The following is an 18,016-nucleotide window of genomic DNA, read 5'->3' as shown; positions in this document are numbered from 1 at the left end:
TCTGTAGCTGTTTTAACCCTTTGCGTTCGATGTTATCTCTGTCGTAATATCGATATGATTATATTGCGAAATAAAATTCCCATTTTTTTTAGTTATTCTTTCTTTTTCAATTTTTCTCTTTCTGTTTGAAGTTCCACAAATAGTAATAAAAAAAATCTAAAAAAGGTGGTATATTATCTCTTTTAAAGTCTGGGCAGATACAAAAATAGTAATAATTTTCAAATAAATAATAATTGGACAAGATAATACGTTATGTTATTGCGCGCATAGTATGCGAATAGACTAAAACCTTTAAATATTATTGTTATAAACAGATTGCATTTGCTTGTTTATATTAAACGCTGTTCATGTATTGTGATTGCAAAAGAGTATTAATAAATTTCAATATATGACAAATTTTGTAATTGCATTGCCGCAACTTTGAAAATAAATGATAATAATATATACTATTGTGTATTAAGTAAAAATGTATTTTGTAATTTCAGGAATATTGTTTTATTTATTGATAAATTAGTATGAAATTACAATTCGCAACTCATACAAAGGTAATGATGTTACCTTTGTTGTTCACTACGCTCTCGTTACCACTCAAAGGCCTTGCATTTGTTTAATTAAATAATGCAACCGTAACACTTATTACATCGATGAATACTGTACGCTGCCGAAATTTTAAATAATTTGCGCTATAGAGTTTGCGAGACGCAATAAAATAGGCGCTGATCAATCAATGCAGAATTTGGTTATTTACCTAGAAAATAACCAAATTATTCTTAAACTTATTTTCTTCGTTTGGGAAGTAAATGATGTGGAAAGTGACGCGAGAAAACTCTTAAATTATACTAAAATGTCCGCATAGTTTCAGTTCAGGCTTATCCAAAGTTAGACGACGGAGTATTCTTCAGCGAAATCTAGATACGAAAGTTCGCGCCGCAAATGCAAGGAATGTCATGAATTTTAGAAAAACGAGCTATCTGTCGACGATCGCCTGCAAATGCAACAGATGCCGTCTGTTCTCGCCACAACGGAAACAAGATACCACGGTTTTAGACAGATCGAGAAAAATTTTCAATAAAATTTAAAAATTAAATTAGGTGACACATGTCAATTTTAATTTCCAAAAGAATCTGCTAATTTGACGATTTCACTTCTTCGAGTGATTACACACATCTTGACTAATCCGGGAAGTTTCGAGAGTCATTCGTTATCCACGGATGTAGTTTCCCCTCTTTTTCTACCATGCGACGCCGAATGATTATACGATGGCTTCAGCCCTGCATCTCGGACTTTCAGCAACTCCTAAAAACATTTCTTCGCAGAAGTTTACCGTGATAAACTTGCCGACACAGACGGACGGAGCCCATTGGATTCAGCGAGTTGCGAGAAAGGCTGTCGAGACTGACTACTGGAAAGAGAGAGAGAGTGTGAGAGAGAAGAGAGAGAGAAGAAAGAGAGAGGGAGGAGGAGAGAGAGAGAGAGCAGCCCGCCACGAACGAGGGCTAATAACCTGGGAAGTTAATTACGGCTGTAAACTGCGAGGGGGTTGTTTGACTACCCCATCGCACCGAGGGTGGCTGACATAAGGTGGCCTCGTTGCACTGGCCAAGTCAGTTCCCGCCTACGTCGCGTCGGTCCTTCAAAACGATCGCACATCGTGAAAAGCTTCCTCACAGCGAGAATTGACTTAAATATCGCCTCATCGCGCTGGTCGGAAAATTACGCTGCAAATAAAACTCGCGTAACGCGAACTCGCTTTAATTAAGAAATTAAGTGATGGGAGCACGGACGCGGCGGAAATTGGTTTTCGTCACGAAACGATGCGATTGTGAAGAGGTATCATTTTTGAGATCGGAAAACGATCGTGTTCTGATTTCCTTTCATCATATCTCGTATTTGACGCGTGCCGTAATTTCAACCGTGGAATTCTTTCCCGTTTATTATTTCTTCATTCAGTTATTAAATCATTCTGTCTAATGCGTCGGTTGTCTCTTCATGAGATTTATAGAATAAAAGTATGCATTACTCCTTTTATTAAATTTATTTATAAATTTAGAATATTTTAAATTTTGACATTTTTCTAACGATATTTATGCGTATTTTTACTTCCATGAATTTATTACAATAAAAAATATTTGCGTAAAAAAAAAGAAAATTAAATAAATTTTGTCAGCAAACAAGATCGTAAGATCAGGTTGTAAAATACATTACTGTATTCTATATTTTTTGTTGTAATGTTAGTAAAAAATTACTAAATACATTTCACTGTAAAGATACTCACGTGTGATAAGCTTAATCAAGTGAAAATAAAATGTTTATATATATAGGTAAGTCTGTAAGCCAAAACACATTTCCCTGGAGCATGCTAAATATGCTAGCGGAAAGGTTGATAAATAATGTCGTGAGACAAATCCGGAATTTTGATAAACTTGAGAGCCAACGAAAGTCAACAAAGGGAATAGCGCCGCTAATAAGAATGATGTATCATCTCAACGAAATTGTCTTTATCGTCCGCTCGGATAATGAATGAATTAAGTTGGCCGTAAGCCATGAAGAAAATTACCCGTATAAATAACACCCGGAGACAAAACTTCACGGCCGCGGTAGCCGTATGAGAATTCTTGCTGACGGTAATATTTTCCGGCCACATCGCTGCATTCGTAACCGTAAATTATTCCGTAAAACGCAACGTTTTTGCCAGTTATGTTCTTTAGAGTCTGTACTTTTAATCCGCGACCAATTTACACGTTGTCACTTTATTACTTATTCCCCTCTGCATAACTCGCGCGATTTCCCGTGTTCCCACTAGTTGATTTAACATTCTTATCTGGTTAAACTTATCCGATTTCGTATAATTTAATGTAATTTTTAAAGATGCAGCCTATATATGTATGTAAACACAATCGTATAAAATCTCTATACACAGAAAAAAAGACGTGTTAAATCAAGACTTATATTCTTGTATATAAGCAAGAATCTATAATCTTCTTATAAGAATTTTAACTTTTTATTTCAACTCTTTTTCTTGATTAATCTACATATAGAAAAATATCTTCAGTCAAATAAGTTTTCTTTGTTTACACAATTTATGTCTCCTTTCATTATAGATTCTTGCTTATATACATAGAATATAAGTCTTGATTTAATACTTCTTTTTTGCTATGTAGCACTCGGATTTATAACCGGTGATTTTTGAAAAACTTATACTTTCATTCATCGCATTCTCATTAATTGATTAATCTTTTGTGTATGCAGCAATTTCTTCATCTTTTCTTTCATTGATACCAATAAATAAAATTATGTTTATATTACATGAGAAAGATGTATCCGCTTCTTTCATTGAGAGATCTAACACGTGCTTTATGTCAAACGCGAATGTTGTGACAAAATGTGTATCAAAGAGTCGCAAAGAGCGCAAGCCGCCTTTCTAGGAGTGAGTGTTTCAAAGTACCCGACACTGTCGAGAGAGCAAAAGGGAATACGGATCTAGAAGGCTGTTTCTATATCAATACTTTTTCCATTTATCAAACAATTTTATAAAGAGACGTGTAAAACGGTATATATTCATAGCAGGAATTATTATGCAAGTTGGATCGTAAGACTATTTCAGATTGCGTGATAGTGCTAGACTCCGCATAAAGAACGTAAATCTTTTTATTGATGTACACTTGACACCACCTCACGTATTGCTTCCTCTACTTGATTTATTCACTATCTATCAAGTGTCGAATAAAAATACGGGAGAGCAATGAGGCATTGTAAGCCCGTCGTAGATAATAATATCATTTTCGCATTTGATGTACGATAAATTACTTGGCAACCTCGATTCACTTTTTTTTCGCAGGGAATTGTTCTCTTCCCTATTGTATCGGGACTTTCACCGCGTTCTTTATAGTTTCCCCCGGAGAATGTTGAACGATGGCACTTTATCATATTATAAGAGGAAGTTTATTTCAAAGAGTATCGCCATTGAATTTTAGAGATAGAAGCAAATTTTTCGTACCGTACCTGGAATACTCGACGCGCGTGTGGAACGATGAAAAATGCCGGCCTTCAACTTAGAGAAAAAAAAAAGAAGGAATCCTGCAAGTCCTGCAACGATGTCAACGTTATTTCGCGGTAATAGCAAATTTATTCCTGATGGAAAGCTCGACGCTCGCGCAAAGATTAAATTGACCCTCGCGACGATGCCGTATAAGAAAGTAAGAAACGCGGGTGGGGAAACCACATGTATATAATTAGACATAGGTCGCGATAGCAGTTACGAGGCCAACACGCATAAACGCCTCGCGCACGCGAGATGGTGCGGGTTTGAATGTTTGCCATTTTTCAAGCGGCCGCGGATCGAAAAATCTTATCAGCCGGCTGCAAGACGACGTCTACGCGCGGCGATAAGCGAGAGGTCGGCGCTTTTCGCGGAAAAAAACCGCAAATCTCTTCCTGTCTAAGTAAGAGCAAGTTATAATAGCGCGAGGGTCGTGCAATTCCGCGAATTTCTTAAGTATATAGTGTAACAAAATCGATTCTCGTAGTGCGCGTCGATGCGCCGAGCAAGACGTGTGTCAGAGAGCTCCCCTGTTGGGAATCTTCGTGGTAAAATCTGTTGTGCATTACTATCTCGAAATTTGTAACGCGAAATAGCGTAATCAACGATACATCGTGAAACGTGCGGCGGACGTTAAATGTTTTATAGAATTATAGTATCGATTGCTTGCAACTAAGTTCAAGCAACGATTATTTCAGCAAATATTTTTATCAACTTATCTTCGTAGGTTTACCTATATATTATAGGTAATTATTGCATTTTGAGATAAAAGTAAGAATACGATGAAAACGGTGCATAAAACCATTTGATATCTCTTGATATGGACGTCATTGCGAAGAATGCAAGGTATCGTTATCAATTGATAATTTCTAGATGCGGCCGGACGTAACTTACGATCTTATCAATCGATAATATAATATAGTATATTTTTAAATTTTTCAAAAGTTTATCGCTTGGTATAAAAGCAGTTGGAAAAGGCAATCAAAGTCGAATCACAGTCAATTATGTTTCGCTCGTGCGTTCTCATCGCGGCGTTGATCGCTTTGGTCGGCTCGAATGATCCGACCCAGAAAGCGGGTAAGGATTGGTATAAGAACAGTCTAATATACCAAATCTATCCGAGAAGCTTCAAGGACAGCGATGGAGATGGCATTGGCGATTTGAAAGGTATCACAAGCAAATTGGAACACATCGCAGACATTGGCGCCGATGCGCTGTGGATGTCACCAATTTTTAAGAGCCCGCAGTACGATTTTGGCTACGACATATCTAATTTTACTGATATCAATGAAGAATACGGCACCCTAAAAGACTTTGACGAACTCGTGGCGAAGGCGAAGTCTCTCGGGTTGAAAGTAATTCTTGATTTCGTACCGAATCACAGCTCTAATGAGAGCGATTGGTTCTTTAAGAGTGTCGATCGGATCAAACCCTATGATGAGTACTATATCTGGCATGACGGAAAAACATTAAATGGCACTAGAGTACCACCGAACAACTGGATGAGCGTTTTCGGTGGCTCTGCCTGGCAATGGAATGCGACTCGAAAGCAGTATTATTTCCATCAGTTTGCTGTTGGACAGCCGGATCTCAATTATCGTAGTCCTGCGGTGCAAGAAGAAATGAAGAAAGTGTTGACTTTCTGGATGAATCGGGGTGTGGAAGGCTTCCGCATTGACGCTATCAACCACATGTACGAAGATGCCCGATTATTGGACGAGCCGCCAAGTAACATACCCGGTTTACCAGAGGACGACTACGACATCTTGAACCACATTTACACGAAAAATCTTAATGAAACTTATGAAGTTCTCAAGACTTGGAGAAAGTTGATGGACAATCATAACAAGAACTCTGACACGAAAATGATTTTGACCGAGGCTTATACGGACTTCGATCTTACTATGTTGTATTATAAATCAGGCTCGACGGTGCCGTTTAACTTCATGTTTATGGGTGATCTAAAGAACGTGTCCAGCGCGGCCGATTTCAAACGCTATATTGATCGTTGGATGGACAATATACCTAACGGTCCACAGTACGTTGCGAACTGGGTAGTGGGCAATCACGACAATCATCGCGCGGCTTCCAGATTTGGCGAGAAACGGGCCGATCAACTTTCCATGCTGGCGATCGTTTTGCCTGGCGTTAGCGTAGTTTACAATGGCGACGAGATCGGTATGGTCGACAGGAATTTCACGTATGAAGAAACCAAAGATCCTGCCGGATGCAACGCTGGACGCGAGAGGTATTGTCACAAACGATGAATTCGAATAGAATTCGATCGTTATGTAATGTACATAGTAGATTTCAATTCAAATCTATAAATATATCTTTTCATTTGTGATTCCTACGTTTTATAATATTATCTGGAATATAATAGTATAGAAGTATTAATTAATTATATAAAAAATATTATCACAAAAATTATTTGTCAATTTGTATAAACGTATTTAAGTTATTGTTACGAGAGTTGTGTGACTTCGTTTATTAATAATTAATTTGACTAATGCAACCGTTCAACTGTACACATCAAAAACTATTATAAAATTGTCGATGCTTTTATTATACTTACTATAGATATATATTATAACCTGATCGTCTATTTTCAGTCAGACAAAAAATAATTAAATCAAATTATAATTATATGCACAATTAATCATGCTATCTTTTAGATTTTGTTAACAAATCATAGTAAATCTGCAGAAAGAAGTGTATATTACATTTAATATATAGGTTTCTATAAATATATTCAAAACGTATGTTTTTATCAATTAATCTCAATGTCATTGCGTTTTTAGATATCCTCTGAAATCGCGAGATCCGGAAAGAACGCCTTTCCAATGGGACGATAGCACTAGCGCCGGCTTCTCTACTAACAAAACAACGTGGCTTCCGGTGAACAGCAATTACAAGGTCTTGAATCTGGCAGCGCAAAAAGCCGAATTTGTCTCTCATTATAGAATGTTCAAACGTATGGCGCAACTGAAGAAGAATCCTGTCATCGAGCAAGGATCTCTGGAGACTGCGGTGTACTGTGCTGATTGTAATGGCACTGAGAATGTTCTAGGGGTGGTACGACGACACGGAAAATCCGTCGTGCTGCTCATGGTGAACATCGACGATACCACGGATGTCACCGTCGACGTTGGGATCTGGTTGAATATTTCACAGCAGTTGAGAGTCTATGCACCTAGTGTGCACTCCAAACTGCTTCCAGGATCGCACATCAATATGGCCTCCGTCACTCTTCCCGGTGCGGCCTCCATTGTGTTGGCCACAATAGATTTGTTTTAGTAAATTTCTGCTTATTTTGTCCTAACGGATAACTCTTCAGTAAAGCGAACACAATTTCGGATATATATGTATAGACGTAAACACATTTTCTGCGGACAGATCATGTAAATCTGAGAATGAGTATTTAATAAATATATCTTGTAACAGGAAACAATTAAAAATAAAGTTGGTATCATTGTGTTATTATTAATTGCAACGAAAATCATATGATAGCATTTCAAATCAATGTAATTAGTGCTCATCTATATATCTGTAAATGTGTATTTTTGTTTGATAGATTAAATTTTATTTTAGCCGGAATAAGAATAATTTCTTTGATTGCTTTCTAGTACATGAGGTATAATCGCATCCAGAAGAATATAAATAGAAATTTATGCTAAAATAATATTTATTGAATTTTTAACTCATTGTCAGTTGTTTCTTGTTATCTTAATAATTAATTTTCCATTATCGCTACTTCAAAATGTTACTTTATTTTTTCTCTACTAATTTTTTTTTAATAAAGTACATTTTTTAAATTAATTGCTATGGCAGAATTACATGAAAATGATTATCATCCTACGGCATCCTATCAAAGCGCGATTTTAATTATTCTTTTCTATGTGTAGCATATTAAGGTACATAACTTTTTCACATTACATATTTGTACAAATTAATTCATCCATATAAAATATTTCTGTTTTGCAAAGTTATATTTTTGTAGAATAAGTTCAAAACAATGTCCCAATTCACAATTATGTACTTTTTACTCATTATAACATAAATTTCAACGATATAATTACAATAATTTTTTTTATTAAACGCAATAAATATTTTTATTAAAAATTATGGTGCTTCTTGATATTATAAAAACAATTATATAAGAGAGAAACTTATCTAGTATCAGACTATCATGACGTTATCATAAAGAATATAAACGTTATCAGTAATTTCTGGATACGATTATTTGCAATTATTGAACTTATCAAATAAAAATAATAATAGATATTCTAATTAGAGACATCTGCTATAAATTTTTTTAATGTTAAATTGTCGCATGTATAAAAGCGTATTAGATTCGATAATCGAATCAGTCATTAATATGTTTCGCTCGTGTATCTTCAGCGCAGCGTTGGTTGTTTTAACTTCCGTGTCAGTCGAAAGAACGGGCAAGCATTAATATAGTGCTATACCAAGAACGATGATGTACCAAGTCTATCTAAGAAGTTTCAAGAACAGTAATAGAGACGGTATAGGAGATTTGAATTACATCACGAGCAGATTGAAACACATCACGGACATTGGCGCCGATGCGCTCTGGCTGTCAACGATCTATAGATACTAGCCCGCAATTCGATTTTGGCTACGACACCGCTAATTATATTGACGTCGACAAGGATTACGATGCTTTAACTAACTTTGACAAACTCGTGGCGAAGACAAAGGTCCCTCGGGCTGAAAGTAATCTTCGATTTCGTGTCAAACCACACCTCTCACAAGCACAAATAATTCAAAAAAAGCGTCCAACGGATCAAGCCCTACGAGTATATCTGGCGTGACGTGCTAATAGCGAACGACACTAGGAAACCACCAAATTGGTTGAGTGTCGTCCAAGACCTCGCCTGGGAATGAAACTCGGCACGGAAACCATCTGCATCAGTTCAACGTTACTTAGACAGATCTCAACTATCGTAGCGTTACATTGCAACGTGAAATGAGGAACGTGTTGAATTTCTAGCTAGATCGGAATGCGGATGTTCTCGCATTGATGCTATCAGTTACTTGCTTGAGGATGTATAGTATACATTATCTAGACAAACCTCGAAAAAATGTGCCAAGAATATCGGACGATGATTATGAAACTTTTTGGATCACATTTACACGCGAAATCTTCTCAAGACTTAAGAACTTCTCAAGACGTGGAAAGAATTACTGGATAATCACTTAAAGCGACTGATATAAAGTGGTCGATTTCTTAAACGTCTCATCGATCGCTGATGAACAATATACCTAACGATCCTATATTGTGAATTAGATAGGAGACAATCGTGATAATCATCACGCGACTTCTAGATTCGACGAGTCGATCAACTTTCCATACCGGGCGACCATTTTATCCGGCGTGAGCGTGATTTACAACGGTGACGAGATCAGTACGCTCGATAAGAATTTCACGTACGTGGAAACCAAGGATCCTATCGGATGTGTCGCTGGACCCGACAGGGTATCATGAATGAAGATAAACTTGGACAAAATCACGTATCTAACAATAGATTTGAAATGATATCTATAAATGCATTATTTTATTTCCGAGTGTTCTAGATATTTTGCATTTTATAATATCATTATATTGTATTATGCTCTTTGTTGCAAAAACTGCTAATTAAATAATGTAAATATATTCAACGTAATCTCTACCTATTATAAGAATTCCTAATTTAATTTGTTAAAAAGTAATTCTATTAACATTTCTGTTATTTTCATCAACAATGTTAAAACCAGTTGTACAACTTTGTATTGTACACTACGCGTTATTTATCTTTAAAACAAAAAAGTATTCATATATAATGGTTCACGCATTTTCAAATTTTATCAACTAATTTTGTAGTGCATTTATATTTCTTAAAGAACATCTTTTATTTAATATATAAAAATATTTTTAAAAATGTTCTTGTATCTAAGATGTTATCTTCTACTGGCGTTATATTATTTTTTATTTGAATGCACTTAAAGATATCATTTAAAATTGAAAGACCTAGCAAGAATGTCTTTTCAATGGTATACAACAGCACCAGCGTCAGCAAAAAAAAATATAGCTTTCGGTGAACAGCAATTATACAAGACTCTAAATTTGGTGGCGCAAAAGGCCGTGTTGCACTACAATGTATTCAAATCTTTGTCGCGTTTGAAAAGGAAACCCGTTGTCGAGCGGGGCTCCCTGCAGACCGTGTTGGTCACCGAGGAAATCCTAGGAGTGGTACGACGACACGGTGCATCCGTCGTGGCGTTTATGGTTAACTTCGCCAACACGCCGGACACCGCCGTAGACTCCAGGATCCGGATGAATATTCCAGAGCAGTTGATAGTCTATGTGCTCAGTGCATTCCGAGATGCTGGCAGGATCGCACGTCGATAGGTACGACTTGCATCACTATGCTCGGTTCGGCCTCCGTTGTGCTCACCACAGCAGATTTGGTTTAAACTCCTGCCTATGTTATGTTCACGGATATAACCGTCCGGTAACACGAAGTTTCGGACTTATGTATGCAACATACATAAGCCACTTATAAAGTATATTTTAGAAGTTCGTTTTACGTAAAACTGCGAATGCAAATATTCTAGAGAAGGAAATATGTTTTATAATAGATAACAGTGAAAGTAAATTTGCCGAAATTATTGGTTGTCCATTAACGGTTGATTATTAATAAATGTGCTCGATTCCATATTTGTTGTTGTTTAGTAAAATAATTTTTTAAAAAAAGTTACCCAACTTTACAAAATTTTTTCCTATATAAATCCATACTAAAAAGATATATAGAGATTGAATTCTTAATTCAGTTTTCTTCAGTAATAATGAAGTAATAATTTATTTTTTTCAATTGTACAATTAATTTTTTTTTATAAATACAATATTAACTTCGATTTCATTTATTTTTATTAAGGCTTTATGTGAGTTAGTTAAAAATACAACTTTCTTTTTTCTTTTAATTAATAAAGACCATTTAATTTATATTCTGTGGAAAAATATTTCACAAAATAAAAACGACAATTATTTAATTCTATGTTTTTTATAAATAATAAAAATAATATACTTTTTATTACTAATTACAGTTACGGAAGCGATAAGGAATAACTTTTGTGAAATAAACGTTACAATAGATATCAAACGCGCGTGTTTAAAGGAGTGAGAAATTCTAATTATACCCGTGTATGCTCATACTTAGTATGCATTTAAATTATATTCAGTTCACTAAATATCATAGTAGTTAATTATATTGCATTTTCTTGTTCGTCGCTTATAACATACGAAATGGCAACATGTTACAATCGCATAGCTCCGAATCGTGATAACATTTGATTTTGTGGTGGCTGCAATAGCAACGTGAGAATGATCTTTCGATAAATATTAACCTTTGACAAATGCTGACGGTGCTTTATTCAACCCGATTTACATTACAACTTGCGAGCGTTGTTTGTTGTTTATATCTACGCGAATAAACCAATAGCAACATGCCGAATATTATTTTATTACTGGAAAATCTCTCTGTAAAATCCCAATACAAATTCGCTTTGTTGTTCGGCAAATATAACAAGACAAGCAGAATTTGGGCATCTGTCTGATTTACGATATCATTTAAAGCGGCTTAACAAAATACAACACTGGGTGCTGTGAAAAGGATTAAAAATTTGGTGCGTGAAAAATGCATCAACAAAATTAAAAGTTTCTTTCTCAACGTATCTACCATTATCACTTTTGAGACAAACCTGTGTAAACTAAGGTATTCTATTAATCATGTTATCACAATATTGTCCAAACTCCTCTAGAATACATAGTATAAAATCGTTCGTCTAGCAAAAGTCTGTGTGTTTAACCGAGGGGTGCTGACTGCTGAAACTTACATATTTTTCGCTATACGCATGCTAGAACGAAAATAGGAAAGCGGAGTGCGGAGGTAGAAAATAGATTTTACGACAGGAAAGCCGATAGTTTCGATCAGCTAAGGTAGCTAAGACGCCACGCGGCGAGAGGCAGAGCTTGCACGCACGTCCTCGTGCTGTGTGCACATGAGTAGTTGGAAAAATTCTCGAGTTTTCATGCCGACAGCCGGCACTATGCACCGGCGCGCAGCACCAATCACGCTGAGTGCACATTCTTCAACCTCTTCTGTCTCGGAGTCCTCTCTCCGCCGTTCTCTCGTCCCCGAGACAGCTAGAAGAGATGCACCACTCTCGCTCTGCAGCGGTTTCGTTTGTATATCGTGCATGTATAACGTGCATGTGCCGGCATACGCCCGCGGAGCATGGTGAATCGGCGCGGCGGAGCTCGCATCTTCAGCTGCGCTATCTCTCTTCGTTTTCTTCTTTCAAGTTCATACGACCGCGCGGACCGCGACTGAGAATATTTGGTATGAACTTTGTACTGTTCTGCCGTACCATGTTCCCCCGCTGGTAATTCACAAACTCTTAATTAATTCGCATATTCCCATTCTCATTTCTCCATGCGTGCCCTTTCTCGGCTGCACATTCGTTTTCTAGTTTTATTTTCAGCTTCCTGCAGGTAGTGGATCCAAGAACGTCCAAGCAGAAATCAGTCCGCGATACGGACAGCGGCAGCCCGCGGAGAATTGCGTTCTTTCCTTGCCTCCAGTATGAGCGCTCTTTGATATTTAAAAGTATTCTAAATGAAAAATGTTTGTTTGTATGCCGTGCGTACTGCAGTACGAGGCAACACGACTGAGATGGTGTACTAGGCGTGCCTTCGTTTCGTAGAAATTGTTTCGCGTTTCATTTAATAATGCAGCAAGACGCACGAATGCAATCTGCGATGTTAAAGATCGGCGTATTTGCAAACGGACCTTTGTAAGGCCCTCTTCAACAGTAACAAAGTAACTGGCGTGCAACGGACAAAGCAATTATTAAAATGCTGCGGATAACAAAACAGAGAATACGTAAGTAGAAATGCATATGAGTGTTAGATTGACTGATTTTATTAACAGTCCTGGTAAAAAAATGTTATCTAAATAAATCTGAGTGATGATATTAGGCAATATTAATAAATCAATATTTTCATGGAAATGAAATTTCATTTTATGATACGTTACGTCACTTTTATGATTACAATTGCGAGCTCACAGGAGGATTAGTAACATCTGAATAGTATTATTATGCACGATATGCTGTATGGGTAACTATTAAACACCACGCTATCTATGGCCATTCACGTATAGCGCCGATTTATAACGCTCGCCATATAGAGCCTAGCATAAAATAATCTCTGTCCGAGCATTAGCCCGACCTCTCCCCCTTTTTATGTGCATGTGCCGCGACTACCCCTTACTGAATGGGCGCCATATACTAAGTGGATTTTATGCACGCCCTGAATCCAATTATCCTGAATAATTTATCGCCGAATCGCAGACGTTAATGACATCAGACTGAATTAGGCAAGCTTTTCATAATGGTTCCATAAAAATAGCGGCGCATATGGTCCGCTCACCGCTCACCTCTTACCCAATAATGAATCATCACTGTCAATGGTGTAAATGGAGCTGATAATTACATTGTCCCGAATCATTGATCGATCGCGAAAATGAGGCTTTGTTTTGCATACCTCGTCGACATATTAATTAGCTTTTCCGTGAAATAATAATGTGTCAAATCCGATGTAGTGGCTAACGGTTCTTCCGTCCGCGTGCAAATGCAATTGAATTATTAATTGCACACGGAAGAATAGGAAGGAACGAGGATATCGGTCTGAGTAAAAATAAACAATAGCATTTCTTTCCAAAGAAATTCAAAATTTAGGATACTTTTGAAACTTTGCAGACCCGTGTCACTTATCCTTAATCGTTTCACATATATTGCAGAATAATATACTCGCGAATTTCCGAAACGTTGTCGTTTTGCCAGAATGTTACAGGATCTGAACGTAACATATTTATTAATAATACAATTCAGTAAAAATGCTCTTTCGTATGAAAGTATGTACGGCACATGGGTTTGTTGCGCAACGTCAATTAAACTTTATTTTCATTGTTCCCGGTGATGTTGCTCGCGCATTATTGACTGAACTTTTGACGTATGATAACGCAATCGCTTTTTCCATTTCGATTTATAAATATATCGTGTTTTTAATACGTTCATTGAACATCGGCACGCGTGTATTCGACGACATGAACGGAAATAAATGCGGAAAAGGGAGACGTGTGTGCGATGGATACGTGCAATGCAGTGCGTATCGAATACTCTTTTGAAGCGCACGTTTCTATCGTTTTGCCGTTTTGCAATAAGAGTCATCGGCTATGGCGGTCGATTTGTATTCAGGCATAGCGCGAAGGGAAACCATCCCAACATCGGATTAATTGGATTAAAAAAGAGAAATTAAATTGACAATTTATTTGTGTTTTTGTTTTTTTGCACAATTCGAAATTGCAATTTTCGTGATCTGGGAAACCGTGTCGTGCTTTACAAAGGCATCGAGACAATACAAAAATCTAATACACCTTTATATAGACATCTAATGGACCTGTAGGGTGCCATAATTCCTCATATACAGTTTTCGAGACATCCTTTGATATCTCTCAAGCTTCTATATTATTTTCATGATACTGGAGTACTCGCAGTACATAATATAATGCGTTACATAGGTGTACGTGTGTTTTCTCTCTTACTAGAGATTTAGACTACTATATAAATTATCAATATCGACAAAATAAACTCCATACTATTTTCGAAGTTTATTTTGGGTATTTTCTCTCAAACGAACACATTCCTTTTCGTAATAAATATCAGGTGACTTTTAAATTCGAAATTCTCACGTTTCCAGCATATTGCGACTTTACATCCATCCTCTAGTACGGACACGTAATTACACGGGTGTAGTGACCACAGCGTAAAATCACGGTCTATACTACATTTAACACTCGGGATACACTAAGCTAGTACACTAAGCCGGCGTAAAGTGGGTCGTGTAAACGTTGTCATTGACGTGCAATACTGTGCTATTCCGGTGTTGTATCGCGCCTCGCGACAAAGCCTTGATTTGTCCGCGATGTTTATGTGTGAGAAACAGAATAGCGTTAATCTAGGAGTCTCGGCAAAATCGAACAGTCGCAATCGTTTTAAGTAATATTGAGAGTACGAGGAAAAAGGATATGCAATTAATTGAATTACAATTGTAACAAATTACGGTCGAGATTACCTTGCATTTTATATCGATATAGCGATACGGCATTTTGACCATAACGGCTTTCCATTCAACATGAATATTTTTAAGATTCATTCACATGTCCGTTTCACTCAAAGACGCTGTACTGTCGACTTTGAAAACAGCTGACGCGCAGCAATGAATAACGTTACACAGTACTGAATGTGCTTTACTTCAAAATACATTTCTTTTCACAATGCGTTCCTGAGAACGTATTATCATGAGATAACGTCTAAAGTAAAACTCCCACTTCTTATACTCGATAAAATATCGAAGAAATTATACATACGCCATTTCAGTGGAACGGTATCGTATATAGCAAGGAAAATAACATTAAGAAATATCTAAACGACGTCTGAAAACTTATCTAAGAGGCTATGGTATGCTATAGTCTTTTGAGTATTTATATTATCTAAATGTGTCTTGAAAAAGTTCAATAGAATTCCTTGATCACAAAAATTGTTATCTTGAATTGTGCAACACATGAAATAAATTATCAATTCAATCTTTTTAACAAAAATAAATTTTAGATAAATTCCATCAGCAATGGGATACGTATGATCAAAAATTTTACGTAATTACGGTAGGTATAATGCATGTTAAAAGGTTGCTCAGGATCATAATTATTTTACGGATCGTTTTAATTAAAATTTATATCAAATTTTACTCGCTCTCCCGCGAAGTTTCGAGCCTGGCGAGGCGCTTGGAACGTAATTCTAGCAGCTCCTTTAAATATCCGTCCTTTCATTCTGCGATCATTCTAAAAGGGCTTTTCCAGGGAAATGATGGTTCCACATTGCCGCGATAAGGAACGCGGAATGCCGCCGAGAGCGTTTCCTCCCGCGAAGGGAAATGTCATCCGTTCGCAATGAAGCAGAATTTTTCGCTTCGCTTCTTTTAACGGTAAGTTAGAATTTCTCTTGAGAACGGAGCTAAGCGAGCCCGAAATTCTTGCAGACGTAAGTGTACTCGGCGCGTCGTACCACGAAGAGAGAGAAACACGAAGCGGAGAAACATTAGGAACTATTTATCAGTTGACTTTCCATTCCTCGTGTACCTCCTTCTTGCAGAAATAGTGCTTGGTCGAGGAAAAAGATTTCGATTTAAGTTGTGATAGCCGGTTAGATTTGTGGAATAAGAGCTTCGAGAGGTAGAAGAAAAATTATATCATAAAAAGAAACGCTTGATTTTAGAGATTTATATATTTATCGGAGTCGCGGGCATTGGTAAAAATTCGTCGTTTTGGGGGGGGAGGCAAATGATTTAAAATGCAAGGTTCTTACGTACTAATCTTATTTTAACTTAACTTATTCATAAGTTTCTCGAATCACTTCAATATTGTTTGAAAGATTGATTAACGGTGAGTTATAGCGATTTAACGCAACTTGTATAAGAAGGTATATCGATTACAGCGAACGTAACGTTATACGCATGCTACACTTTGTGCATAGTAATTGAGATGCAAATATTACTTTCCTAACAATTATTACAAAGTTACTTACTAACAGACTCATTGTTATTTACCTGGCTTTGCGCGCCCTTCGAAAGTTGTCGGTAGGCGTTACGCAGAATATCTACGTCGCAAACACCATCCTGCCACGCAAGAATTCTGCAACGAGAGAAAAGATTTTTGGTTTTAGATTGATGGAAACATAAAATATATTATTTATTTGTGGAACGATAAAACAATAACATCACCGATTTCTCAATATGACAATCATAAATATACATCAGTTTTTATCAGATTTAAAATTATCTCAGCGTTTACCGCGCGTTTTTCTGATGTTGAATTAAATTTTACGCAAACTTACTTACAGCTACAGAGTTGACAAGTTTCGAGAAAGCCGAGATGGACTGAAAAGCCCGGTACGTTCTAAATTAAATTAGCGGTTAGGAATCAGCTACGCTTGCCGAAAGACTAATTGTAAAAAGAAAAGAGACAAAAAATAAAATAAATTGAAAAGGAAAGAACGCGCGAAAGCACATATCTCTCCGACGCGACGCGACGAGATTAGATCTTCATGCACGATCCGCGAGGTTCGCCACGCTTGAAATCGTATTAATTCTTAAAAGAATGCTGTATACCCGTGATTTAACTCTGCGAGTGCGACGCCGTGAACGTACGTGGACGACGCGATCGGAAATGTACGTAGCTCGCTGCGCAGACGTAACTTAACTACATTAGCCCCCTTCGTGACGGTCGGTAGGGTCCTTTGAGGGTGGCACGGGGTGCCGAATACCAATCAGTTATGTCAATTGGCCCCAACAAAGTAATGAATGGTAATTGCAAGCCGCACGTCCGTCTCGCTCTCCTCCCCCACCCCCTCCGGTCCACAACACGCTATCCGCCCTTCGACCGAGTTCAAACACGCTTGCCCCCAAACTGCCCACCACCACTGCGCTCTGACGCTGGCGCTGACCCTCGCCGGTATACACTCGGTCCGTCGCGAATAGATCCCCGCGTCGGTCACCATCGATTTTAAACCGGATCTAATCGGATTTTCACGCGGAACACGGGCAGGTGTCGGTAATCATCAGCGGATTCACGCGAATCAACGTATATCGGGATTTCGTATGAACCGCCGAAAAAGTTTGCGAACGATTTACCAGTGAAACGGCGCCAGACGAAAAGGGACTGTTTATATCGAAAAAGGGTCTGGCATTTTAACCAAAAGGAAATATACGACTGCATTTTGTACAGAGAGGAAAAACAATTACATATTGAAAAATTATCGCGAAATAAAATTGATATTAAATATACGAAGTTTTCTATA

The 18,016-nt window shown here is 37.3% G+C and overlaps 3 protein-coding genes and 1 pseudogene across 8 annotated transcripts in view; 3 read left to right on the top strand and 1 right to left on the bottom strand.

The window, feature by feature from the left end:
- The window catches only part of LOC139808516 (uncharacterized), a 333,331-nt gene that overhangs the window by 36,325 nt on the left and 278,990 nt on the right, over nt 1-18,016 (bottom strand). For 3 of the 5 annotated variants that reach the window (XM_071770576.1, XM_071770574.1, XM_071770575.1), the window contains one exon: nt 16,767-16,851. The exons of 1 other annotated variant lie outside the window; for it this stretch is intronic. The gene's annotated coding sequence lies outside the window, so the exon portion shown is untranslated. Of the gene's footprint in view, nt 1-4,002; nt 4,161-16,766; nt 16,852-18,016 lie in introns of those variants that run through there. One more of the 5 variants, XM_071770579.1, reaches the window with a different exon arrangement.
- On the top strand, nt 4,522-7,526 carry LOC139808122 (alpha-glucosidase-like). Of its 2 annotated transcripts, XM_071769784.1 has the most exons (3): nt 4,522-4,885; nt 4,985-6,287; nt 6,841-7,526. In XM_071769784.1, exons 2-3 carry the CDS (start codon nt 5,044-5,046, stop codon nt 7,334-7,336), a joined length of 1,740 nt encoding a protein of 579 aa, XP_071625885.1. In that variant the 5' UTR covers nt 4,522-4,885; nt 4,985-5,043; the 3' UTR covers nt 7,337-7,526. The 2 variants fall into 2 exon arrangements, with proteins under 2 accessions (XP_071625885.1, XP_071625884.1); XM_071769783.1 differs by having other exon boundaries at nt 4,522-6,287.
- Nucleotides 7,665-10,753, top strand: LOC139808123 (maltase 1-like; annotated as a pseudogene).
- On the top strand, nt 10,080-10,451 carry LOC139808157 (uncharacterized). Its single transcript, XM_071769816.1, has one exon. The coding sequence runs from the start codon at nt 10,080-10,082 to the stop codon at nt 10,449-10,451; it is 372 nt and encodes a 123-aa protein (XP_071625917.1).

Source organism: Temnothorax longispinosus, chromosome 2 (genome assembly GCF_030848805.1).
Source record: "Temnothorax longispinosus isolate EJ_2023e chromosome 2, Tlon_JGU_v1, whole genome shotgun sequence".
Taxonomy (NCBI): domain Eukaryota; kingdom Metazoa; phylum Arthropoda; class Insecta; order Hymenoptera; family Formicidae; genus Temnothorax; species Temnothorax longispinosus.
This window is presented reverse-complemented; position numbering and strand designations above follow the sequence as displayed.

Excerpts from the sequence above, each read along its gene's own strand:
- LOC139808122 (XM_071769784.1), top strand. The coding sequence starts at position 5,044 with ATGTTTCGCTCGTGCGTTCTCATCGCGGCGTTGATCGCTTTGGTCGGC. Across the intron at positions 6,288-6,840 it reads TGCAACGCTGGACGCGAGAG|ATATCCTCTGAAATCGCGAG; the intron begins GTATTGTCACAA and ends TTGCGTTTTTAG.
- LOC139808157 (XM_071769816.1), top strand. The coding sequence starts at position 10,080 with ATGTCTTTTCAATGGTATACAACAGCACCAGCGTCAGCAAAAAAAAAT.